We start from the raw sequence: 23,161 nt of genomic DNA on the forward strand, positions 1-23,161 counted from the left end.
TATTCCATTTATCATGTTCTGGCTCATTCACTTATATTATCCAAATCCCCTTGAGCTTCCTTGCCTCCCCCTCACAACTCGGAAATATTGCATTTGGCCCCACATCTAAATCATTGATCAAGTCATTGTGAATAGCCGAGGCCTCGAGTACTGATGCTTCTGTACTCCACTGTGAGAATGGTCAGCTTATTTCTTCAGTTTTCTGCCAATTAATCCTTATTCCATGGTCATATATTACCTTCTATCCCATGCCCTCATTTAACTAACTAAAACTTTTGAGTTTTTCAAAAGTCATTTGAACATTCAAGTACATTACATTCATGACTCCCCTTTAAATCCTCAAAAATCTCCAACTGGTTTGTCAAATATGACTTCATTCCTCAGTTACATTTCAAAAATGCAATCTGTTAAATCCAATTTTCCTTTCATAAAACCAGGGACCATTTCCCCAATAACAGATTCCAGCCTAATGCTGACAGCAGACGTCAGACTGACATGCCTTTGGTTCAGTTTTCTCTCTCCCTCATATGAGCAAAAAGCTATTTTCTCCAGTTGCCTCTTTCAAAATGCAAGTCATCAGATCAAGAGAATTTCATAGAATCATAGAACCCTACAGTGTAGAAAGAGGCCCTTCGGCCCATCATGTCTGCCCCGACCACAATCCCACCCAGGCCCTACCCCCATATCCCTACACATCCACCCACCAATCCCTCTAACCTACACATCTCAGGACACTAAGGGGCATTTTTTTAGCATTGTCAATCAACCTAACCGCACACCTTTGGACTTTGTCAACTTTTAGTCACATTAATTTCTCCAGTACTTTATGATAATTTTTATTGGATTCTTTGTTCCCCAAAAATACTGGGATATCCTGTCTTCTATTGTGAAGATGGACACAAAATATGTAGCACATGAGGTGAGAAATCGATATATACACACACATCCCATTGGTGGGTCAAGGGCTTAAAGAAACACACTATGAAGTGAAACTGGCAATGGAAAAGGGGGGTGGGGGGGGAGGCAAAAGGTCATCCCACCCCCACAAATAGTTCCATCTTTCACATACTTTCCGTTGTGGGTGGGCTTCATTTGATTCAAAGCTGCATAAACATTCGATGTAGCGAGGTCGAAAAGTCCAACAGCTTTACTTATTTGGGGGATCATGCACTTGACAAGCAGGGTGAAAGAGATTCAGGGGTGCATACCATTAACTGCAATGATAGAAACTGTTTCTGAAGGAAGAGAAACATGTAGCAGGAGAGATGTCAAGAGTTTGTAGAGTGTGAAAAGGACAAAACGCTGAGACAAACAAATGCTGAAGGAATGGATTTGTACCTGTAGAGAGCAGCTTACATGCAGGAGATTAATGAGCTGAGGCAAGGGGATGAGTGTTTGCAAGTAACTTGTGGCTGTGATGGAATGGATTACAGGTGATAGGTGACCACATGACTACAGATCAGCAACCGGAGAAGCGATAAGACTGGATTGAATGTGACCAATGCCGAGTTGATGAGACCGTAAAAGACTTGAAAGTATAACATAAGCAGGTAGATCAACCGAAAATGCTGGAAACATCAGGCAGCATCAGTAGATAGAGGGAAACAGTTTGCATTTCAAGCCTGTATGACTTCTTGTGAGCTGGGAGCATAAATGTGATGGATTAGTTGGAGTGGAGCAAAATAGCAGGTATGCAAGCTAGGAGATTTCAAAAATGTGTAGGAGACAAGACAGAGGAAGTGTTAATGGCAGTGTTAAGGACTACAGAAGGTGCTGATGCGTTAATAGGAGAAAAGTCAGTGCTCAGTAAAAGCAAAATTAAAGTGACTGATGGCCCTGTCGGGGGACTTTGTGTCGCAATAAAGATATTTTGGATTTTAAAAAAGGTCAAGATGGAGAAGAAAGTTAAAGGTGTTGAATTCAATGAAGACTGTAATGTTACAGCCAGCCACAGCATCACTTGCAGGCATGAGAGCAAGATGCTGAGTCGAAACAAGAGAAAGGTTGTGGGGTGGGTCATGCCTGAGGACTGAGTGAAGGTATCTCAAAAGCAGTCACCTAGCCTGCATTCATCTCCCCAGTGCAAAGGAGACTGCATTGGGAGCAGCAAATACAGGAGACCAAATTAAACAAGGTACAAGTGAAACACTGCTTCATCTGAAAGAACAGTGAGGAAGGGACAGGTGTTGCACTTTCTGCAATTGCAAGGAGAGGGCAGTGGAAAAGGGGTGAGATATTTGGGTGTGGTGGAAGATGATCCTTTGAATGCAAATGCTGGTACGGTTAAAACTGAGGACAAGGAAGACCCTGCCATGGTTCTGGGCAGGAGGGGAATAGGTGACAACAGCGGTACTGGAGTGAGGTGAACTTGTCTGAGTGCCCTGTCAACAACAGTGGTGGGGAAAAACCTTAGCTAAGGAAAAAAGACATGTCAGAAGTGCCATTTTTGAAGGTGACATAAATGGAACAGAAGCAATAGAGGTGGGAAAATTGGGAGAATGGGTTGGAGTTCTTACAAGAAGCAGGTGTGAGAAGCTGTAGTCGAAGTAGCTGAGAGAGTCGGTGGGTTTGTAATGAACACTGGTGATAGCATAACTAGAAATGGAGATAGAGGGGTCACAGAAAGGAAGAGAAATGTCAGAGATGGACCAGGTGTAGGTGAGACGGGTGGAAATTGGAAGCAAAACTGATCATCTTTTCCAGGTCCAGTCAAGAGCATGAAGTGACACCACAACAACCATCGATATAAAGGAAAAAGAATTGCGGGAGACGACCGGAGCAGGACTGGAACAAGGAGTGTTCCACATAACCTACCAAAAAAGGCATAATGGGGGCCCATGCCATAGCCACACCTTTTATTTACAAGTGAGAAATATTAAAGGAGAAATTATTTAGTGAATGAACAGGTTAACCTACATGGAAGAAAGCAGCAGTGGACGGGGATTGCGTAGGCTTTTGCTCAGTTCTTGCCCCATTTAAGTCAGCTCTTGTCCAGTTATTTTCACTCTGAATTGTCTTTTTTTTTCCTATCAGCCTAAACCTTATGATGTGACCATCACCTCCTAAATGTTCCACCACTGACACTTAATCTACTTAGCCCACCTTATTTCCAAGATCCAGGTCCTTGCATCCTGCCTTGCTGGACTGGACACTGTTGTAGAAAGCATTCCTGGACACAGTCTAAGAGCTTTTGCACCTTCAACTGTCCTGGTCTACAGTCGGATAATTCGATAACTACTCGATAGCAATTATAACTACTCTATAATGCTTGCATCTCTCCAAGTTCCCAGATTTGTCCTTCTACATCCTTCAGTAGTTGGAAGTCTATAAACTGCACCAAGCAATGTAACTGCATCTGTCTTTACCAAGGAGGTAAATGTTACCCAGGATATGGTGACAGATGAAGAAATTCAGTCCATAGAAGGGTTTAAAATTGAAGTGCTGAATAGACTATCAGCATTTGAAATATCAAGCAGTGCCCAGAAAGCTTGTGATTCCAAATAAACCTGTTTAACCTAGTGTTGTGAGACTTATGGTAAAATTTATAAGGCACCAGGATTGGATGAAATGCATTTAAGGATATTGAAGGAAGTGAGAATAGGAATCGCAGGAATGCTGGCCATTATCTTCTAATTTTCCCTAGACTCTGGAGAGGTACCAGAGGACTGGAGAATTGTGAATGTTATGCCCTTGTTTAAAAAACTTTGTAATAATAGCCCCAGCAATTACTGACCAGTCAGTTTAATATTAGTGGGCAAGCTTCTAGAAACAATTATTCGGGATAAAATCAACAATCAAATGGAAAAACATAGGTTGATGAGGAAGAGGCAACATGGATCTCCAAGGAGAAAATTGCGTTGAACTAACTTGGTTTTTGAGGAGCTAAGAGAAAGGATCAATATGGGCAATGCTGTTGATATGATGTACATGAACTTTGATACAATGCCAGACAACAGATGAGAGAAACACTATAGCTCATGGAATAAAGGGGACAGCAGCAACATGGACGTAACTTTAGCTGAATAATAGGAAGCACAGGGTAACGGTCAATGGATATTTTTCAGGTTGGAGGCATGTTTGTAGTGCTGTTCCCCAAGGATGTAAATGATCTAGATCTTGACATGCAGAAGACAATTTCATAGTTTGCTGATAACACCAAACTTGGAAGTATTGTAAATATAAGAACATAAGAAATAGGAGCAGGAGTAGGCCGTCTAGCCCTTCGAGCCTGCCCCACCATTCAATAAGATCATGGCTGATCTGTCGTGACTCAGTTCCACATTCCCGCCCTCTCCCCATAACCCTTAATCCCCTCGCTTATCAAAAACTCATCAACCCGCGTCTTAAAAATATTTAGCGAGGTAGCCTCCACCACTTCAACGGGCAGAGAATTCCAGAGATTCACCACCCTTTCAGTGAAGAAGTTCCTCCTCAACTCCGTTCTAAATCGCCCCCCCTTTATCTTGAGGCTGTGCCCCCTAGTCCTATTATCCTTTCTGAGCGGGAAGAGTCTCTCCACCTCTATCCCATCCATCCCATTCGTCATCTTATACGTCTCAATGAGATCTCCCCTCATTCTTCTAAACTCTAACGAGTACAAGCCTAGTTTATTCAGCCTCTCCTCATAGCTCAACCACCTCAACTCCGGCATCAGCCTAGTAAACCTCCTCTGCACTCCCTCCAAGGCCAAAATATCCTTGCGTAAGTATGGCGACCAAAGCTGCACATAGTACTCCAGCTGCGGCCTCACCAATGCTCTATACAGCCGCAGCAAGACCTCCCTACTTTTATATTCAATCCCCCTCGCTATGAAGGCCAGCATCCCATTCGCCTTCCTGACCACCTGCTGTACCTGCAAGCTGGGTTTTTGCAACTCATGCACAAGGACCCCGAGGTCCCTCTGCACCGTCGCCTGCTGCAGTTTTTCTCCACGTAAGTAATAATCCTTCCTACCATTATTCCTACCAAAGAGGACCACCTCGCACTTGCCAACATTAAATTCCATTTGCCATTTCCTGGCCCATTCGCCCAGCCTATCTGGATCCTTCTGTGGACTCTCCACACCCTCCGCACAATTTGCCTTTCCTCCAATCTTGGTGTCATCAGCAAATTTCGACACCATACACTCGGTTCCCTCCTCCAGATCATCTATATAATTGGTAAATAGCTGAGGCCCCAGCACCGACCCGAGGCACTCCACTAGTCACCATGATGAAGAGGACAGTGTAGACAGAATTCACTTGAGTGAATTCAGGATTTCATTTTTAGTTTGGCTGCTGGCTGCAATTCGAGTTTAAAAGGGGTATGGACATCAGGCTGAAAAATGGTGTTTCTCTCTCTCCCTGGAGTTCTGCTGGCTAGCTCGAAGTAGGTCTCCTGGCCTTCCTGGAGTGAAAATTCTGCTGCTGGTGATTTTGCTTGCTAGTACCTGCAAGTCTCTCTCTTTTTCCCCCTACAGTGTTTTTGGGCAGCTTTGGCTCCAAGCTTGTCATATGCATATATAAACAAAGAGCAACACAGCACAGGAAACAGGCCCTTCGGCCTAACAAGCCCGCACCGCCATTTTAACACAGTGAGTGCCTCAAGAGAACTTGCAGCCAACCAAAGAACTAAGTTCCAATATCACGTAAGCTCTTTCCTGCTATCTGTCTATTCAAGAGCCTTATCCGTTTTCATTTTCCTGAAATTCATGTATGCCTCCCCCTCCTTTTTCAGTAAGCTCACAATCTCTTTTGTAATCAAAGCTTTCCAAATCTTGTCATCTTTTAGCCCTGAATTGTTACCTGACATCTGTTTGTCTCTACAGATGCTGCCAGGCTGGCTGAGTTCTTTTATTAAAAACAGCATTTTCTGTTTTTATTTCAGATTTCCAGCTGCTGCGGTGTTTTGCTTTGAGTTTGGCAGTTATAAAATTGACCGAGGACTTGACCAGCCTAGATGTTTCTAATCATCTTACGGGGAAGTATGAACAGTGCCCTCAGGTTTACCTGATAGCAATCTCCTTTCAGGTTGTCCAGGACATCTCCACAGGTTTTGCGCATGTGCTTGCAACATGCATCAATCACCATCTGGTCAATGTGCAACTTAAGTTAAGGAAGGTCAGAACAGGATTTAAAAACACACACAAAAAAATTTAATCTCTTTTAAACGATAGCTGAATAAAAACTGACAAAGATTAGCAAGAAATTAAAGAAAATGCCCAGATTGCCTCCAAGTTCAAACTTTCCTCAACCCAACGCTAGTAGATTCATCTGGACGAGACAATAGCCAGCTTGATAAACAATCAAGCTGTTCCATTCCAGACAACTCTGACGCTAACAGTCGGTGGCATAGCGGTAATGTCACTGGACTAGTAGTAATCCAAAGACCCAGCCTAAAACCCTGGGGACATAGGTTCAAATCCCACGTTACAGAATTTAAAGTCAGTTAATAAATCTGAATCTAAAAACTGGTTTCAGTGATGATGACCATGGCAATTATCATTGAGGTAAAAACCCATCTGATTCACTTACTGCCTTTAGAGAAGAAAATCTGCCGTCCTTGCCTGGCCTACGTACATTCCAGACCTACAGCACTGTTTTTATCCTGAGATGTGCACTTCACTGGTTCGGCCAGCATTTATTGCTGATCCCTAATGGTGGCAAGCTGTCTTTTTGAACCACTCTAGTCCATTTTGTTAGGGAGGGAGTTGCAGGATTTTGACCCATCTAAGTGAAGGAGCAGTGATACATTTCCAAGTCAGAATGGTGAGTGGCTTGGAGGGGAACTTGCAGTTGGTGTTCCCTTGTCCTTCTAGATGGTTGTGGGTTTGGAAGATGCTGTCGAAGAACTTTGGTAAGTTCCTGCAGGTCATCTTGTAGATGAAACACGCTGCTGCTACTGTGTAGTGGTGCAGCGAGTTAGCAGGCTGCTGCATGATTTGACACTTAACTGCCCTCAAATGGTCTAGGAAGCTTAGCAAGTGCAATTAGGGATAAGCAAAAATTGGCATTTTCAGCTTTGCCCACATCCCACGAAAGGAAAAAACGACATTTGGAAATACTGCCTGGCCCACACTCTGGAAATATATCCCTAAAATTTCTCTGCATCTCCATCTTCCCCTCCACTTTTAAGGCTTTTCTTAAATCCCACTGCTTTGGACTAGGCTTTTGCTCACCCATCCTAAATTCTGTCAGTGATTATTTTTGCTTGATTCAACCCGTGATGTGCCTTGCGTAGGATATTCTACACAAAGGGTGCTTTGTAAAAGGTGTTGCTGAACAATCACCTGGTTACACCATTTTGGTGTGCTGCCACTATTTTAGAATAGATATTCTACACTGCAGGAGGCCACCATTTGGCCCATCAAGCCGGCAGCGACAACAATCTCACCTCGGCCCAAATCCAGTAACCCCACATACTTACCCTGCCATTCCGATACTAAGGGGCAATTTATCATGGCCAATTCACCTAACTTGGACATCTTTGGATTGTGGGAGGAAACCGGAGCACCCGTAGGAAACCCATGCAGACACCAATTAAGTAATTGCTGATCTGTCTACCAGAAACATACAAAGTTTATGATACAAGAGGCCTTTTGATCTATTGTGCCCTGTCATCTAACCTAGTCCCACATTCAGGTGTTGGTCCGTAGACCTGAAGATGTGTCGCAATCCAATTTTTGTCTAAAATGTAATCAACACGCCCCAGCCCTGTGAAAATAATTAACTTCAAATCCCCTCTAATCCTTTGGTCAATTGCTTTAAAAGCTGTCATTTTCAACTCCACACAGTGGCCCGAGGCCAGAATTTAACCTGGGTCTCTGGCACTGTGAAGCAGCAATGCTAACTACTGCCACCAGAATACTACTTCTAAAATGAAGGAATTAAGAGCGCTGCGTGGCCTGAAATTCTCTCATCTTTACAAATGAACAAGCAAAATCCTGAATACACGTTGCACAATCACTGACAGCAGCAAGCACTGTACCTGGCTACTCAGTGGCTCTCAGTCTGCATTCCTGAAATGGACAGGAAAATTACTGCTCTTCACATTTCAGGACAACATGCAGCTTCCAGTAATGGGAAAGTTCAGTTATCACAGCCAATTCCCCTCCATGCTCATGCAGGTGCAGCTGTAGTGGGAGTTCAAATATTCATTCATGGAAAGATAGAATGATGCACTGAATTCCAAAGGCTTTGATACAAAAAACAGTTTAATCAATAATATTCAGAAACATTAGAACAGGAACATCTCATTTAGTCCCTTGAACCTCTTCCACCAATCAAGTAATTGCTGATCTGTATACCAAAAACAAAGTTTATGATACAAGAGGCCTTTTGATCTATTGTGCCCTTTCATCTAACCTCGTCCCACATTCAGGTGTTGGTCCGTAGACCTGAAGATGTGTCGCAATCCAATTTTTGTCCAAAATGTTATCAACACACCCCCGCCCCGGGAACATAATTAACTTCAAATCCCCTCTAATCCTTTGGTCAATTGCTTTAAAAGCTGTCATTCTCAACTCTGCTCATGGAAATAGCCCCTTCCCAGCCCCTCCACGGAAATAGCCCCTTCCCAGCCCCTCCAGCTCAGTCTCTCAATTAAATCGCTCCTCAGTTTCCATTGTTCCAAAGAAACCCCAGCCAATGCAACCTTACTGAGTAGCTAAAATTCTACATTCCTGGTAACATCCTTGGAAATATCCTTCACGCACTCTGTATGATCATGTCTTCCCTTTAATGCAATGATCAAATTTGGTCATAGTATGCTAGCTGTGGTTTTATTTGTGTTTTATACTTTTCTAGTAGAACCTCCCTCTTCCATTTTATGCCTCGGTTAGAACATAGAACACTACAGCACAAACAGGCCCTTCGGCCCACGAGTTGCGCCGATCACATCAACACCTACCAACCTACAGACCTATCTATAACCCTCAATCTCATTAAACCCCATATACTCATCCAGAAGTCTTTTAAAAGACCCCAGCGAGTTCGCCTCCACCACCACTGACGGCAGCCGATTCCATTCACTCACCACCCTCTGAGTGAAAAACTTACCCCTAACATCACTTCTGAACTTCCCTCCTTGCACCTTAAATCTGTGTCCTCTCGTAGCAACCATTTCAACCCAGGGAAATAGCCTCTGAGAGTCCACCCTATCTATTCCTCTCAACATTTTGTAAACTTCTATCAGGTCGCCTCTCAACCTACGTCTCTCCAGGGAAAAGAGTCCCAGCTCCCTCAACCTAACTTCATAAGGCATGCCTCCCAGTCCAGGCAACATCCTTGTAAATCTCCTCTGTACCCTCTCAATAGCTTCTACATCTTTCCTATAGTGAGGCGACCAGAACTGCGCACAAATGAGGCCTGACAAGGGTCTTATAAAGTTGCAGCATTACCTCCCAACTCCTAAACTCAATCCCTCGATTAATGAAGGCCAGTACACCATACGCCTTCTTGACCACCTCCTCCACCTGCGAGGCCGATTTAAGAGTCCTGTGGACCCGGACTCCTAGATCCTTCTGTTCTTCAACACTACTCAGACTTCTGCCCTTAATAGTGTACTCGTTCATCCCGTTGGTTCTGCCAAAATGGACGACTACACATTTATCCGCGTTGAAGTCCATCTGCCACTTCACCGCCCAGTCCTGCATCAACTTTTGCCATCCTTCCAGACCATCCACAACACCACCGACCTTAGTGTCATCAGCGAACTTACTTACCCATCCCTCCACTTCCTCATCCAGGTCATTTATGAAAATGACAAACAACAAGGGTCCCAGAACAGATCCTTGAGGCACTCCGCTGGTGACTGACCTCCATTCAGAAAAAGCCCCATCCACAACCACTCTCTGCCTTCTGCAGGCAAGCCAATTCTGGATCCACAAGGCCAAAGGCCCTTGGATCCCATGCCCTCTCACCTTCTCAAGAAGTCTTGCATGGGGGACCTTATCAAACGCCTTGAAGTCCATGTACACTACGTCCACGGCACTTCCTTCGTCAATGTGTTCAGTCACATTATCGAAGAACTCAACTAGGCTTGTAAGGCACGACCTGCCCTTGACAAATCCATGCTGACTATTCCTGATCATGTCAAACCTCTCCAAATGTTCGTAAATCTTGTCCCTCAGAAGCCTCTCCATCAGCTTACCAACTACTGAGGTCAGACTCACCGGTCGGTAATTTCCCGGGCTATCTCTGTTCCCTTTCTTGAACAAAGTAACAAAGTATTACATACTTAACAAAGTTAACATAGTTAACAAGGTATTACATACTTCATAACCATGTGCTACTTCCAGGATTTGTGGACTTACACTTCAATATCCCTCTATTCCAAATATACTCACTATCATCCAATTTATTACGCATTCCCTTGTTTAGTTTGTCCTCCCCTAATGCATTACCTCACACTTCAGAGTTGTTACAGAACAGAGGGCCAAGGCATAAATGCAAGTGCAGGGAGGTTCTACTAGAAATCCCCTCAGAAGCATACCCTCTCCGATGAAAAAGTCCCAACTTCTCCAAAGTGATGAGGGAATCCCTGGAATTATTCTCGTCAATCCTTTTTGCATTCTCTCCAATGCCTTTAGATCACCCAGATCTGGACACAATACTCCATGAGACTGAACCAGTACCTTATACAAGTTTGATAATGCAGAGAATGCCTTCTGCTTGATTAACTTCGCCAAATGGAAGTCCATTTGCCTCTTTTCTGCCCATACGAGCAGTCAACTGATAATTTCTTGCATCCTACTGCTTTCGTCCTCACCATCACATTATATCTACAAACTTAGGTATATCCTCTACACTTTAGTCAAAATTGTTGATTACAAAATAAAGAGATCCAGAACAGAGGCCTAGAGAGACCCATCAGAAGCATCTTTTCAGTCACACAAGCATCTATTAACCAATAATCTTTGCATCTGTCACTGAGCCAATTTTTGCTTAAGTGTTAGAAATAGTTATTACACAAGGAAGCCTTTTGACCCACTGAGCCCATGCCAGTTCTCTGCAGAGTAATTCAGTTAATCCCATTCCCGAATGACCGATGTCACACCGCATATTTATTTCCTTCAGGTGCCCATCCAGTTTTCTTTTGGAATTTTTGTTTCCACTTCCACTCCTTGCATGGGCATTACCACTTGCTGCGTGTGAAAAGCTTTGCCTCTCTGCATCTCTTACCCAAAACCTTAAATGCATGTCCCCTAGTCTTTGGGCCATCAGACTTGAATCTGCCTCCACCATATTCTCAGGCTGTGCATTCCAAACTCTAACCACTCACCGCATCAGACATTTTCATATTGTTTTTGCTTCTTTTGCCAATTTCCTTCACTCCCTACCCTCTCATTTTCAATCCTGAGTAGGAACAGTCTCTCCCTATTCAGTGTCCAGGCCCCACGATATCTTGAATACCTCTCATTTGGAGAGCAGATCAATTATGTCCCCAAGTCCTTGGACCATCTTTATCTAACTTATCAAACCTGCCCTAAGCTTGTAAACCTCTATCAAATTAACTTTCAAAATCCTTTGTTCCTAGGAGAACAATCCCCAATTTCTTTATTCCAACCTTATAATCAAAATCGCCAACTTCAGACACGAGCCCTTGGACACAGCTACTTCAGACAAGGTTACGCACAAAGGATATTTCCACCATGGTGACCATCTTTGGTTTCAACTTCACCAGCTCATATAGGATTCCACCATCTCCTCCTCCTAGGATAAGGATTTCTTTCCCTGTGTAGTCCTCGGCTCCATTGCCCATTATAGCTTGAGTGTATGGAAGGTCACTCTCTCCTAAATCTGGAATAGACAGGTGTACACAAAGATATTATTCACTGTAAAATATATTGAATAAATTCTTAAGCATTACACCAGCTGTTAAGCCAGGTCTCAGCCATGGGCTTTGTAGTGCTGCTGTTGGCTCTGAATGGTTTTAAACCCCCATTCCAGAGATTTGAGTACTTCAGGTTAATACATCAGAGTAGTAAGGGAGTGCTGCCCTGTCACAGGTGCTGTCATAAACAAATAAGTAACCGTACTAAGCACTTACACAGCGGCAAAAAGTTGCTCAATTTGTTACGATCCTCTACGTAGACCTGAAACGTTAACCCCATCTTCCCCCAGAGTTACTGCCCAACTCACTTAATGCTCCAGCATTTTATGTCTGTAATACTGAAGAAACAGACATATTTTCAATCACCGTTGGTTGTGTAAATTTACATGAGCATAGGGTTAGAGGTTACACATTACAGAAGCAAAGCAGCAGTATACCATCCTGCTGATGTCTGCCATTTGTGCCTCCAACTCAATCATACTTTCATTTAATCCACAGTCTGGTATTGTGCCATCATTCAACTGAACCTCAAGGGCTAGTGCAACGTTCTGGATTTTTCCCTTTCCTCTAAAGGTGCTGATTTCCAACTAGATTGCCAACAGGAAAGACCAAGCACCATCAGGCTCTCTAAAATTACACGCAAATGGCAACTTTAAAAATGCCCAAACATGACCTGCTTTCACCTTTTATTCCCATCTTGCGTTCTACTTGACATCCACATTCATGTAGCAACGCAGGTTAAATCAATAGCAATTATTGGTTACTAAATGACTAAATTTCCAGCCAAGTCTTTTTCACTTGCACCCTGAAGCAAATTGCCATCCTGCTTCAGATACACTAGTTGAGACGCAGTACTTCAGCACCAACAAGCAAACAGCTACAATTATAAGAAATAAAATATGCAAAGAAACAGGAAGGTGTAAAGGACAAATCAAAATAACTCCTAATTACTTCCCGGTTATTCACTGGTTTACAAAGATTCGCACCAAGCTCCCAACAACTACATGGGACACCATTTTGTAACTTGCAATTTCCATATTAGAATCAGAAAATACTTACTAATATCACCATTGAGAATAAGAATATTTCCAAACTGTTTTGAATGGAGAATCTTGATGTTTTGGTATGCAGAATCTTCATCATAAACAACATCATCAATGTCATACTCAACTAACCGACCATCTGCAGTAGGCCAATACCTATCAATGGTTCCTCCTCTTACGATAGCAGGTAACCTGCAGAATGCAACAGGGAAATGAATTAACTGGCTTCTATTTTCCCATGTATTTCATCAATTGGGATGCCCCCAAAGCACTTCACATCCAAAGAAAGGTGCAGTCACTGATACAGATACTTAAATGCTCCACAAACAATAAAAAAAAGTAAGTTCTGCTGGAATTAGTTCTTTAGTGTTGGTTGAGAGCAGCATTGATCAAGGCATTCTTTGTGAACTGATTTGAACAAGCAGACAGAACCTTAGCTTAACAGTATCCAGACAGAGATCACTACAAGGTTTAAGTAAAAATAAAAGATGGTGGAAGTCAGAAATCGGAAATAAAAAAGCTGGAAAAACAGATCCGGCATCAAAGTCACACTGCGCAGAAAAGGTCCTTTGGTCCATCGAGTCTACACTGACAATATCTACCACTAAAGGCACCTAATCCCATTTTCCAGTGCTTGTCCCATATCCTTGAATGTTGCGATATTTTAAGTGCTCATTCAAATATTGTTGAGATTAAGGTTTCTGGCTTCGACTACCTTTCTAGGCAGTGCATTCCAGATTACCACCTCCGAGTGAAAAAGGTTTTTCTTAAATCCCCACTGAATCGCCTGCCTCTCACCCTAAAACTATGCCCTTGTGATTGCCCCTCAACCAAGGGGAACAGATGCTCCCTACCCACCATGTGATTGAGAAGTCCATACTTCTCAATCACATCCCCCTTAGCCTTCTCTGTTCTAAAGAGAACAGTCCAAGCATATCTAGTCTCTCCTTATATCTCAGATGTTCCAACCCAGGCAATACCCTGGTGAACCTCCTCTAGTGCTAGCACCTTCTTCCTATGGTGAGGTGACCAGAACTGCACATAGTACTCCAGCTGTGACCTAGCCAATGCTCTGTACAACTCCAACATTACCTCCTTGCTCTTCTACTCTATACCAGAACTGACAAAAGCAAATGTCCCATATGCCTTCTTGACTTTCTTATTCACATGCTCTGCCGACTTCAGGGGTCTGAATAATTACTCCAAGATCCCTCAGTGGAGAGAAAAAAAATTAACATTTGGAACCTGTATGACTTTTTCAGAGCTGAGGAATCATACAGAATTAAACGTTAACTCTTCCCTCTATGGGTGCTGAGAGACATGCTGGACTTTTCCAGCATTTTATTTTTATTCTATTACAAGATTTGTTAACTTATGGGATGCACCATTAACAGGTCACCCACAGCAATAGGTGTTTCTCCAAGTTCCAATTAAACTTTCCACTGTTTCTGTGCAAAATGTGACAAAAACTAGGAAACACTGACATAAGTACTGATTGAGGAGAGATACACCTACAAATATATTTGGCATATCAAAACCTAGATCTCTTTGGATGAGTTTAAGCAGCATAGGTCTAAGCAGATGCTAATAATACACAAGATGTGAAAAGGACCAGAAAGGTCAAAAGGGCACATCATGAAATAATGACTGTGCAAAGCAGTGAATAAACAAAGAAAGGGGAAGCCACAGAGCAGGGATGACTGGAAATATACAAGGAAATTTACTTAAAGAGTCAGGGAATAGCAAGGTTACATGACTTTGCTCAGGCTTTGACAATGATTGTGGAATAGGCGGACATAAGGAGGAGCTAAAGCAGTACTAGAAATGAAGTGCTGGCAGCAAAGCCACCAAACCTGATGCTTTAAAGCTTGAAAGTTGAAGTCAAAGGAAATAGCAGAGGCTTGTCAAGTTGCATCACAGAACCCAACCATTTCCTATGCAAGACCTCAAGTTTATAAAGAGAACAGGAGGCAATCTTAGACCAGTCATTGGTATGTTGCTAGAGGCCATAATAAAGTTAATATTCAACCAGAAAGATACATTGAGAAAAACTGGCAGCTACAAGCTAAACAAATCATTTTTGAAGGGCAGTAAAGCCAATCTTAAGTGTGAAAATCGAGCAGAATCAGTCAACAATCAGTCAGAAATACATCCAGCACGAAAGAACTGGCTGTCTAAACCTATAGCCCCCACACAGAATTCAACATGCCCAAAACGCCAATATTATCCACCCTCACCCGAGAAAGGATTCTATGTGCATCCCCGTTCGTCCTGCTGAGGGGAAAACATTTTACTCTGAACCAAAAGTTACTCCAATCCTGTCTAATTTGCAAGCTACCATTCCATTTGTAGTATTGCTTTAGATCCTCTTTATGTCCTCCCATTCCACAATCTTTGTCAAAGCCCAAAGTCACGTAACCTTGCTATTCCCTGACCCTTAGTAAGCAAAGATCCTTGTATATTTCCAGTCATCCTTGCTCTGTGGCTTTCCCTTTCTGTGTGTTTGTTTACTGCTTTGCAGAGCCATTATTTCATCATGTCCTCTTTTGGCCCTTTTCGCATCTTATGTATTATTAGCCTCTGCCTTGATCCATGTTGTTTAAACTCATCCAAGGAGATCCAGGTTTTGATATGCCAAATATATGGATATATAAATATGTGGATGTACTTCTTAATCAATTCTTGTGTCAGTGTTTCCTAGTTTTTGTCACACTTTGCACAGAAACAGTGGAAAGTTTAATTGGAACGTGGATAAACACCTATCGCTGTGGGTGACCTGTTAATTGTACATCCCATAAGTTACCAAATCTTGTAACAGAAAAACAAAGTACTGGAAAAGTCCAGCATACCTGGCAGCAATCAGAATATAATGAATTGATTAGAAATAGTCAGCATGGTTTTGTAGCGGGTAGGTCGTGCCTTACTAACCTTATTGAGTTTTTTGAGAAGGTGACCAAAGAGGTGGATGGGGGCAAGGCAGTTGACGTGGTATACATGGATTTTAGTAAGGCGTTCGATAAGGTTCACCATGGTAGGCTTCTGCAGAAAATGCAGATGTATGGGATTGTGGGTAATCTAGGAAGTTGGATCAGGAATTGGCTATCAGATAGGAGACAGAGGGTGGTGGTGGATGGTAAATATTCATCATGGAGTACAGTTACGAGTGGTGTGCCTCAGGGATCTGTTTTGGGGCCACTGTTGTTTGTAATTTTTATTAATGATCTGGATGAGGGTATAGTTGGGTGGATTAGTAAATTTGCTGATGACACCAAAATTGGAGGTGTGGTAGATTGTGAGGAAGGGTGTCATAGTCTGCAGGGAGACTTAGATAGGTTGCAGAGCTGGGCCGAGAGGTGGCGGATGGAATTTAATGCGGAGAAGTGTGAGGTAATTCACTTTGGTAGGAGCAACAGATGTGTCGAGTATAGGGCTAACGGGAGGACTTTGAATAGTGTGGATGAACAGAGGGATCTAGGTGTGTGTGTACATAGATCCCTGAAAGTTGGGAATCAAGTAGATAAGGTTGTTAAGAAGGCGTACGGTGTCTTGGCGTTTATTGGTAGGGGGATTGAATTTAGGAGTCGCAGTGTAATGTTGCAACTGTACACTACTCTAGTGCGGCCGCACTTGGAGTACTGTGTGCAGTTCTGGTCCCCGCATTACAAGAAGGATGTGGAGGCGTTGGAGAGGGTGCAGAGGAGGTTTACTAGGATGTTGCCTGGTATGGTGGGGAGGTCCTATGAGAGACTGAGGGATTTAGGGTTGTTTTCGTTGGAAAGAAGGCGGCTAAGAGGGGATCTTATTGAAACATATAAGATGATTAGAGGTTTAGATAGGGTGGATAGTGATAGCCTTTTTCCTCGGATGGAGAAAGCTAGCACGAGGGGGCATGGCTTTAAATTAAGGGGGGGTAGCTACAGGACGGATGTCAGGGGTAGGTTCTTTACCCAGCGGGTGGTGAGGGATTGGAATGCCCTGCCTGCTGCAGTTGTAAATGCGTCTAGTTTGGGGGCGTTTAAGAGATCTCTGGATAGGTTTATGGACGAAAAGGGATTGGTATAGGCTAGTGGGTCATTGTTTTTGTAACTGGTCGGCGCAACATCGTGGGCCGAAGGGCCTGTTCTGCGCTGTAATGTTCTATGTTCTATGTTCTATAACTCAACCAGCTTCACTGGACATGGTCTAGAAATCAAATTCAACTTTCCATTTGCAATGTTGTCGAAACGTTAGATCATTCAAATATCTCACCTTTTTAGTCTTTTAATATTACCCTGCAGAAGATCTTTCATCTTCTCTTCCAGTCTGTTGCAGAGCTGAAATAGACATGGATATATTCAAAATTGAAAAGGTGCAACTGCAACCACCAAGAGCAAGGAGCTGGCGTTGCAGCAGAGTCAGGGAGTGAGCACAATTGCATAGATGATACTGGCTGGCGGATGTATGTCACGTTTACAAAATATGAAATCTTATTTTGGAAGTAATGGACAAGCAGAAAGACCTTAACTGGTAAACTTCTATATGTAAAGATGCCAGCGTTGGACTGGGGTAAACACAGTAAGAAGTCTGACAACACCAGGTTTAAGTCCAACCGATTTATTTGATAGTAAACTCGCAAGCTTTCGGGGTGTGCCCCTTTGTCAGGCGAATGAAGTGTTCTGGCCTCAGGCAGAGCATAAAACAGCATACAGATTACTGATTAGAATGCGAATCTTTCCACCTAATCTGCTATTCAAGTCTTAAAGTGGCCAACAATGAGAGTGAAAGGAGCATTAAACCCAGGTTAAAGAGGTGTGTATTGTCTCCAGGCAGTACAGTAAGTGAGGTTTAGCAAACCCAGGCAAGTCATGGGGGTTACAGACAGTGCGTCATGAACCCAAGATCTCTGTTGAGACTGTCCTCATGTGCGCAGAACTTGGCTATCAGTCTCTGCTCAGCGACTCTGTGCTGTCGTGTGTCGTGAAGGCCACCTTGCAACGTCTGAGGCCAGAACTCTCCATTCGCCTGACGAAGGGCAAACCCCTAAAGCTAGCGAGTTTACTATCAAATAAATCAGATGGACTTAAACCTGGTGTTGTCAGACTTCTTACCAAACTTCTATATGGCATAATGCAGCAGAGTGTATGTTAATACAGACGCTAACTATGCTAGTTTAAGTAAATAAGGCCATAAGGCAAACAGTACATTTTTTTTAAAAAACTAGATGCAATAGTATAGAGGCACAATATAAAAACAAGGAATTGAGTTTGTAAAGGCCTTAGCTGGAATGCATTAGAGTAGTGCATTTTGATTTCAACTTTCTATTATACTTCGGATATTAAAACAACATAATTGATCCAGTTTAAATTCAGCAGGTTCTTATCAAAGGGATTAGAAAATTACGGTATTAAGGAGACTAATTTCACTGCTGAGAAAGCCAAAAGATGACTTGACAAAAGTGTGAGTATGAGATGTTGTGAAGAGGGTCATGATATTGCTAGCTAGCAATGAGAATTCATTCAAATAGAGACATGCAAGTTAAATTAATATTCTGTGGACTAGCTGGTCAGCCTCAAATTTCCTTAAACATCACATGTTCCCTTGAAATTTCTCACATGCATTCAGGGGATACCTTGAATCCAAAAGTATACAGGAAAACACAAACTATTTGATTAGAGTCACAGAATTATACAATACAGGAGAGATCACTTGGCCCATCACTTCTCCAAAAGCTGTTTGAAAATTAGTGCCGCACTCCTGCTCCTTTCCCACAGCCCTGAAGTTACTTATATAAATTCCTTTTAAAAGTTACCGTGAATATACTTCCATCATATTTAGGCAGCACATTCTGGATCATGAAAACTCTGGAATTTCTCATGTCACCTCTAATTCTTTTGTCAGTCACCTTAAACTTATTTTCTCAGGTTACCCAGTCTTTTGCAATTGGAAATAGTTTCTCCTTATTGACACCATCAAAGCCCTTCATTTTAATGTTCCCAAAACCTGCTCTGCTGCAGGAGAATAATGCCTGTAGCTGTAATCCCTCCATGTGATCAAAAATCCACGTCCCTGACACTAATCTAGCAAATAACCTCAGCACCTCCGAGGCTTTCACATGCTTCTTAAAATCTCAGATACTCCAACTGTCTATTTGAAAGATTCAGAGTAACTACCTTGCTATTACACAATTAATAAAGTCAAGAATTCCATGTGCATTTTAACAATCTTCTCAACTTGTCCTGTAACCTTCAAAAACAAAGTGGAACTCCAATGTACACAAACATAAACTTGGAATGGTTTGCAGACACAAGAACGTAACCTACAAAACCACTGGCATTTTTATATTGTCTTTAATGTAGAGAAACATCAAGGTGTTTAATGCATAACTCCCTTAAATGGATATCAATGTAAACGTATGTATAATACCCTCATTAAATATGATTGTACATGTTTAAGAAATAGCACTTTCCAAACATTCTGCTCCCACAATTTTATGGACAATCCAATCACCTCCCTGCTCAAGCAGGAGTACAAGCGAACATGGGAAATAGGAGCAACAGTAGGCTATTCAGCCTGTTAACTATTCACTCATCATGGTTGACTATCCATCTTTTAAGCCATTCTTGCTTACTACGGCCACATACCTTGATGCCATTAGTATCCAAAATTTTGTCTTGAATATGTTGAATGATTGAGCTTCCACAGTCCTCTGGGGTAGAAAATTACCATTTGAATTTCCTCTCACCTCAGTCCTAAACGGCCTAACCCTTATTTTGAGATACCCTCCCCCACCCCGTTCACCTTGCAAAAATTTTTTGCAAGTTTCAAGGAGATAAGCTCTCATTCTTCAAAAACTCCTGAGGGCACAGTCCCAACTTTCTTAATCCCACCCTCCCAGAATTAATCTAGAGAATCTCCAGTGGACTCCCTCAATGATAAGTATGTTCTTCCTCGACTTAGGGGACTAATACTGTACACAATACTCCAGTTGTGGTCTCCCAAAGCACTATACAATTGCAGAAGACATTTTTCTTTACTCCTGTACTCAAATCCCCTTGCGACGAAGGTCAACATACCACTTGCCTTCCTAATTGCTTGTGGTATCTGCATTCAAACAATGACACCCATTGAACATCAGTTCCCTAACTCTCTATTTAGGAAATACTCTGCCTTTCTTATTTCTACCAAAGTGGATAACTTCACACTTACTCACATTGTATTCCACCTGCACGTCCTTAACCATTCCCTTTGCCTGCCCAAATCCCTTTGAAGCCACACTGCATCCTCCTCAAAACTCATATTTCCACCTTTCTACCACTCTGTTTTCTGCTTGTTAACCAATCCATGTCAGTATATTATCCCCAATTCCATCTGCTTTAATTTTGTTTACTAACTACTTGTATGAGTTAAAGACCTTCTAAAAATATACCACATCCATTGGTTCTCCTTTATCTACATCACAAGTAACATTCTCAAAAAAAACTCCAACAGATTTGTCAAATATAATTTCCCTTTCATAAATCCACGTGGACTCTGGTCAATCACATCATTATTTATCAAGTGCCCAGTTAACAAAGCGGCAAAGATTAGTGGGAGGCTAGAGGATTGAGAAATCTTAAAAGGTCAACAGAAAGCCACAAAAAAACTATAAAGAAAAGATAGGGGCAGCATGGTAGCACATTGGTTAGCACTGCTGCTTCACAGCTGCAGGGACCTGGGTTCGATTCCTGGCTTGGGTCACTGTCTATGTGGAGTTTTGCACATCCTCTGGGCGCTCCGGTTTCCTCCCACAGTCCAAAGATGTCCGGGTTAGATTGATTGGCCATGCTAAAATTGCCCCTTAGTGTCCTGAGATGTGTAGGTTAGAGGGATGAGTGGGTAAAATATGTAGGGGTATTGGGGGTAGGCCCTGGGTGGGATTGTGGTCAGTGCAGACTCGATGGGCCGAATGGCCTCCTTCTGCACTGTAGGGTTTCTATGATATTATGAAGGTCCAATGCATGTAGGAACTATACAGTAAATGCTAGAACCCTTAGGAGTACTGACAGATAGAGAGATTTGGCCGTACATGTCCACCAATCACAAAGTGCCAGATCGTAAACGCAGACAGATATGGTAGTCAAGAAAGCATACTTGGCATGTTTGCCTTCATCAGTCGGGACATTGAGTATAAGAATTCACAGGTCATGCTGCAGCTTCACAGAACCTTAGTTAGGCCTCATTTAGAATAAAGTAATCAATTCTGGTCGTCACACTACCAGAAGGATGTGGATGCTTTGAAGAGGGTACAGAAGAGGTTTATCAGGATGTTGCCTGGTGTGGAGGGTATTAACTATGAGAGGTTGGATAAACTCAGTTTGTTCTCACTGGAACGACAGAGGTCGAGGGGTGACCTGATAGAGGTTTATGAGTGGCATGGACAGAGTGGATGGTCAGATGCTCTTTCCTGGGCTAGAAAAGTCAAGTACTAGGGGACATAGGTTTAAGGTGCGTGGGGAGAACTTTAGAGGAGGTATGCAAGGCAAGTTTTCTTTACAGAGGGTCTGGAAAACACTGCCTGGGGAGATGGTGGTGGTGGGAGCGGCATTTAAGGAGCAACGAGACAAATACAAGAATAGAGTGGGAATGGAAGGATACGGAATCTGTAAGGCAATACTGTTTTAGTTTAGACAGGCATCATAATCAGCACAAGCTTGGAGTGCCTGTTCCTGTGCTATACTTTTTTGTTCTAATTTACTGTAATTCAATGAGGACATTATAAGCAAGATGGACAATGTGGAACTGGTTGATGTGGTTTATCTGGGTTTCCAGAAGGCATTTGGCAAGATGCCGCACAAAAGACTGCTGCATAAGATAAAGGTGTACGGTGTTATGGGTAACGTATAAACATGGATAGAGGACTGGCTAACAACAAAAAGCAAAGAGTGAGGGGTAAATGTGTGTTTCTCTGGTTGGTGATCAGTGACTAATGGTGTGCCCCAAAGACCACAATTGTTTACAATTTATATGGATGATTTGGGGCCAAGTATAGTATGTCAAAGTTGGCAGATGACATGGAGATGAGAGAGAGAGTAAAGTGTGCAAAGGACACAAAGTCTGCAAAGGGATATAGATAGCTCGAGTGAGTGGTCAAGGGTCTGACAGATGGAGCACAATGTTAAATGTGAAGTCATCCATTTTGGTAGGAATAACAGCAAAATGGACTGTTATTTAAATGGTAAAAAAATTGCAGTATGCTGCTCTGCAGAGGGACATGGGTGTCCTTGTGCATGAATCACAATCTTGGTTTGCAGGTGCAGCAAGTAATTATGGCAGCAAATGGAATTTTGTCCTTCGCTGCTAGAGGGATGGAGATTAAAAACAGGGAAGTTTTGTTGCAGCTGTATAAGGTACTGGTGAGCCCACACCTGGAGTATTGTGTACAATTTTGGTCTCCTTACTTGAGAAAGGATATACTGGCACTGGAGAAGTGCAGAGGAGATTCACTCGCTTGATTCTGGAGTTGAGAGGGTTGGCATATGAGGAGAGACCGAGTACATTGGAACTATACTCACTGGAATTTGAAAGAGCGAATCTTAGAGAAACATATAAAATTATGAATGGAATAGATAAAGTAGAAGCAAGGAAATTGTTTCCATTGGCGGGTGAAATTAGAACTAGGAGGCATAGCCTCAAAATAAAGGAGAGCAGATTTAGGACCGAGTTGAGAAGGAACTTCTTCACCCAAGGGGTTGTGAAGCTGTGGCGTTCCCTGCCCAGTGAAGCAGTTGAGGCTACCTCTATTTTTAAGGCAGGGAGAGACAGATCTTTGAACAGTAAAGGAATTAAGGATTATGGTGAGCAGATGGGTAAGTGGAGCCGAGTCCATGGAAAGATCAGCCATGATCTAACTGAATGGCAGAGCAGGCACGAGGGGCCAGATGGTCTACTCCTAGTTCTTATGCTCTTGTCACATCCTCTATAATATATTCTAACATTTTTCCTACAACTGATGTCAAACTAACAGGTCTGTAGCTTTCCCATTTTCTCCTTTCTTCAATAGTGAAGTTATATTTGCTACTTTCCAGAATATATAGAATTTTGAAATAGAACATTACAGTGCAGTACAGGCCCTTCGGCCCTCAATGTTGCACTGACCAGTGAAACCAATCTAATGGCCCTCTAACCTAAACTATTCCAATGTTATCCAAATGCCTATCCACTGACCATTTGAACGCCCTTAAAGTTGGCGAGTCCACAACTGCTGCAGGCAGGGCATTCCACAACCTTACTACCCTCTGAGTAAAGAACCTATCTCTGACATCCGTCCTATAATTACCACCCCTTAATTT

At 42.6% G+C, this 23,161-nt stretch overlaps 1 protein-coding gene across 1 annotated transcript in view; it reads right to left on the minus strand.

The window, feature by feature from the left end:
- sms (spermine synthase) overlaps window positions 1-23,161 on the minus strand; it is a 62,213-nt gene that overhangs the window by 33,395 nt on the left and 5,657 nt on the right. Inside the window, exons 4-7 of the mRNA XM_080204103.1 lie at window positions 17,103-17,167; window positions 12,871-13,046; window positions 11,629-11,777; window positions 5,988-6,083 (exon numbers count right to left, since the gene is read on the minus strand). Coding sequence (XP_080060229.1) covers window positions 5,988-6,083; window positions 11,629-11,777; window positions 12,871-13,046; window positions 17,103-17,167 — 486 coding nt within the window. The remainder of the gene's footprint in view (window positions 1-5,987; window positions 6,084-11,628; window positions 11,778-12,870; window positions 13,047-17,102; window positions 17,168-23,161) is intronic.

The sequence above is a fragment of the Carcharhinus amblyrhynchos genome, chromosome 15 (genome assembly GCF_965287045.1).
Source record: "Carcharhinus amblyrhynchos chromosome 15, sCarAmb.v2.hapA, whole genome shotgun sequence".
NCBI classification, from domain to species: Eukaryota; Metazoa; Chordata; class Chondrichthyes; order Carcharhiniformes; family Carcharhinidae; genus Carcharhinus; species Carcharhinus amblyrhynchos.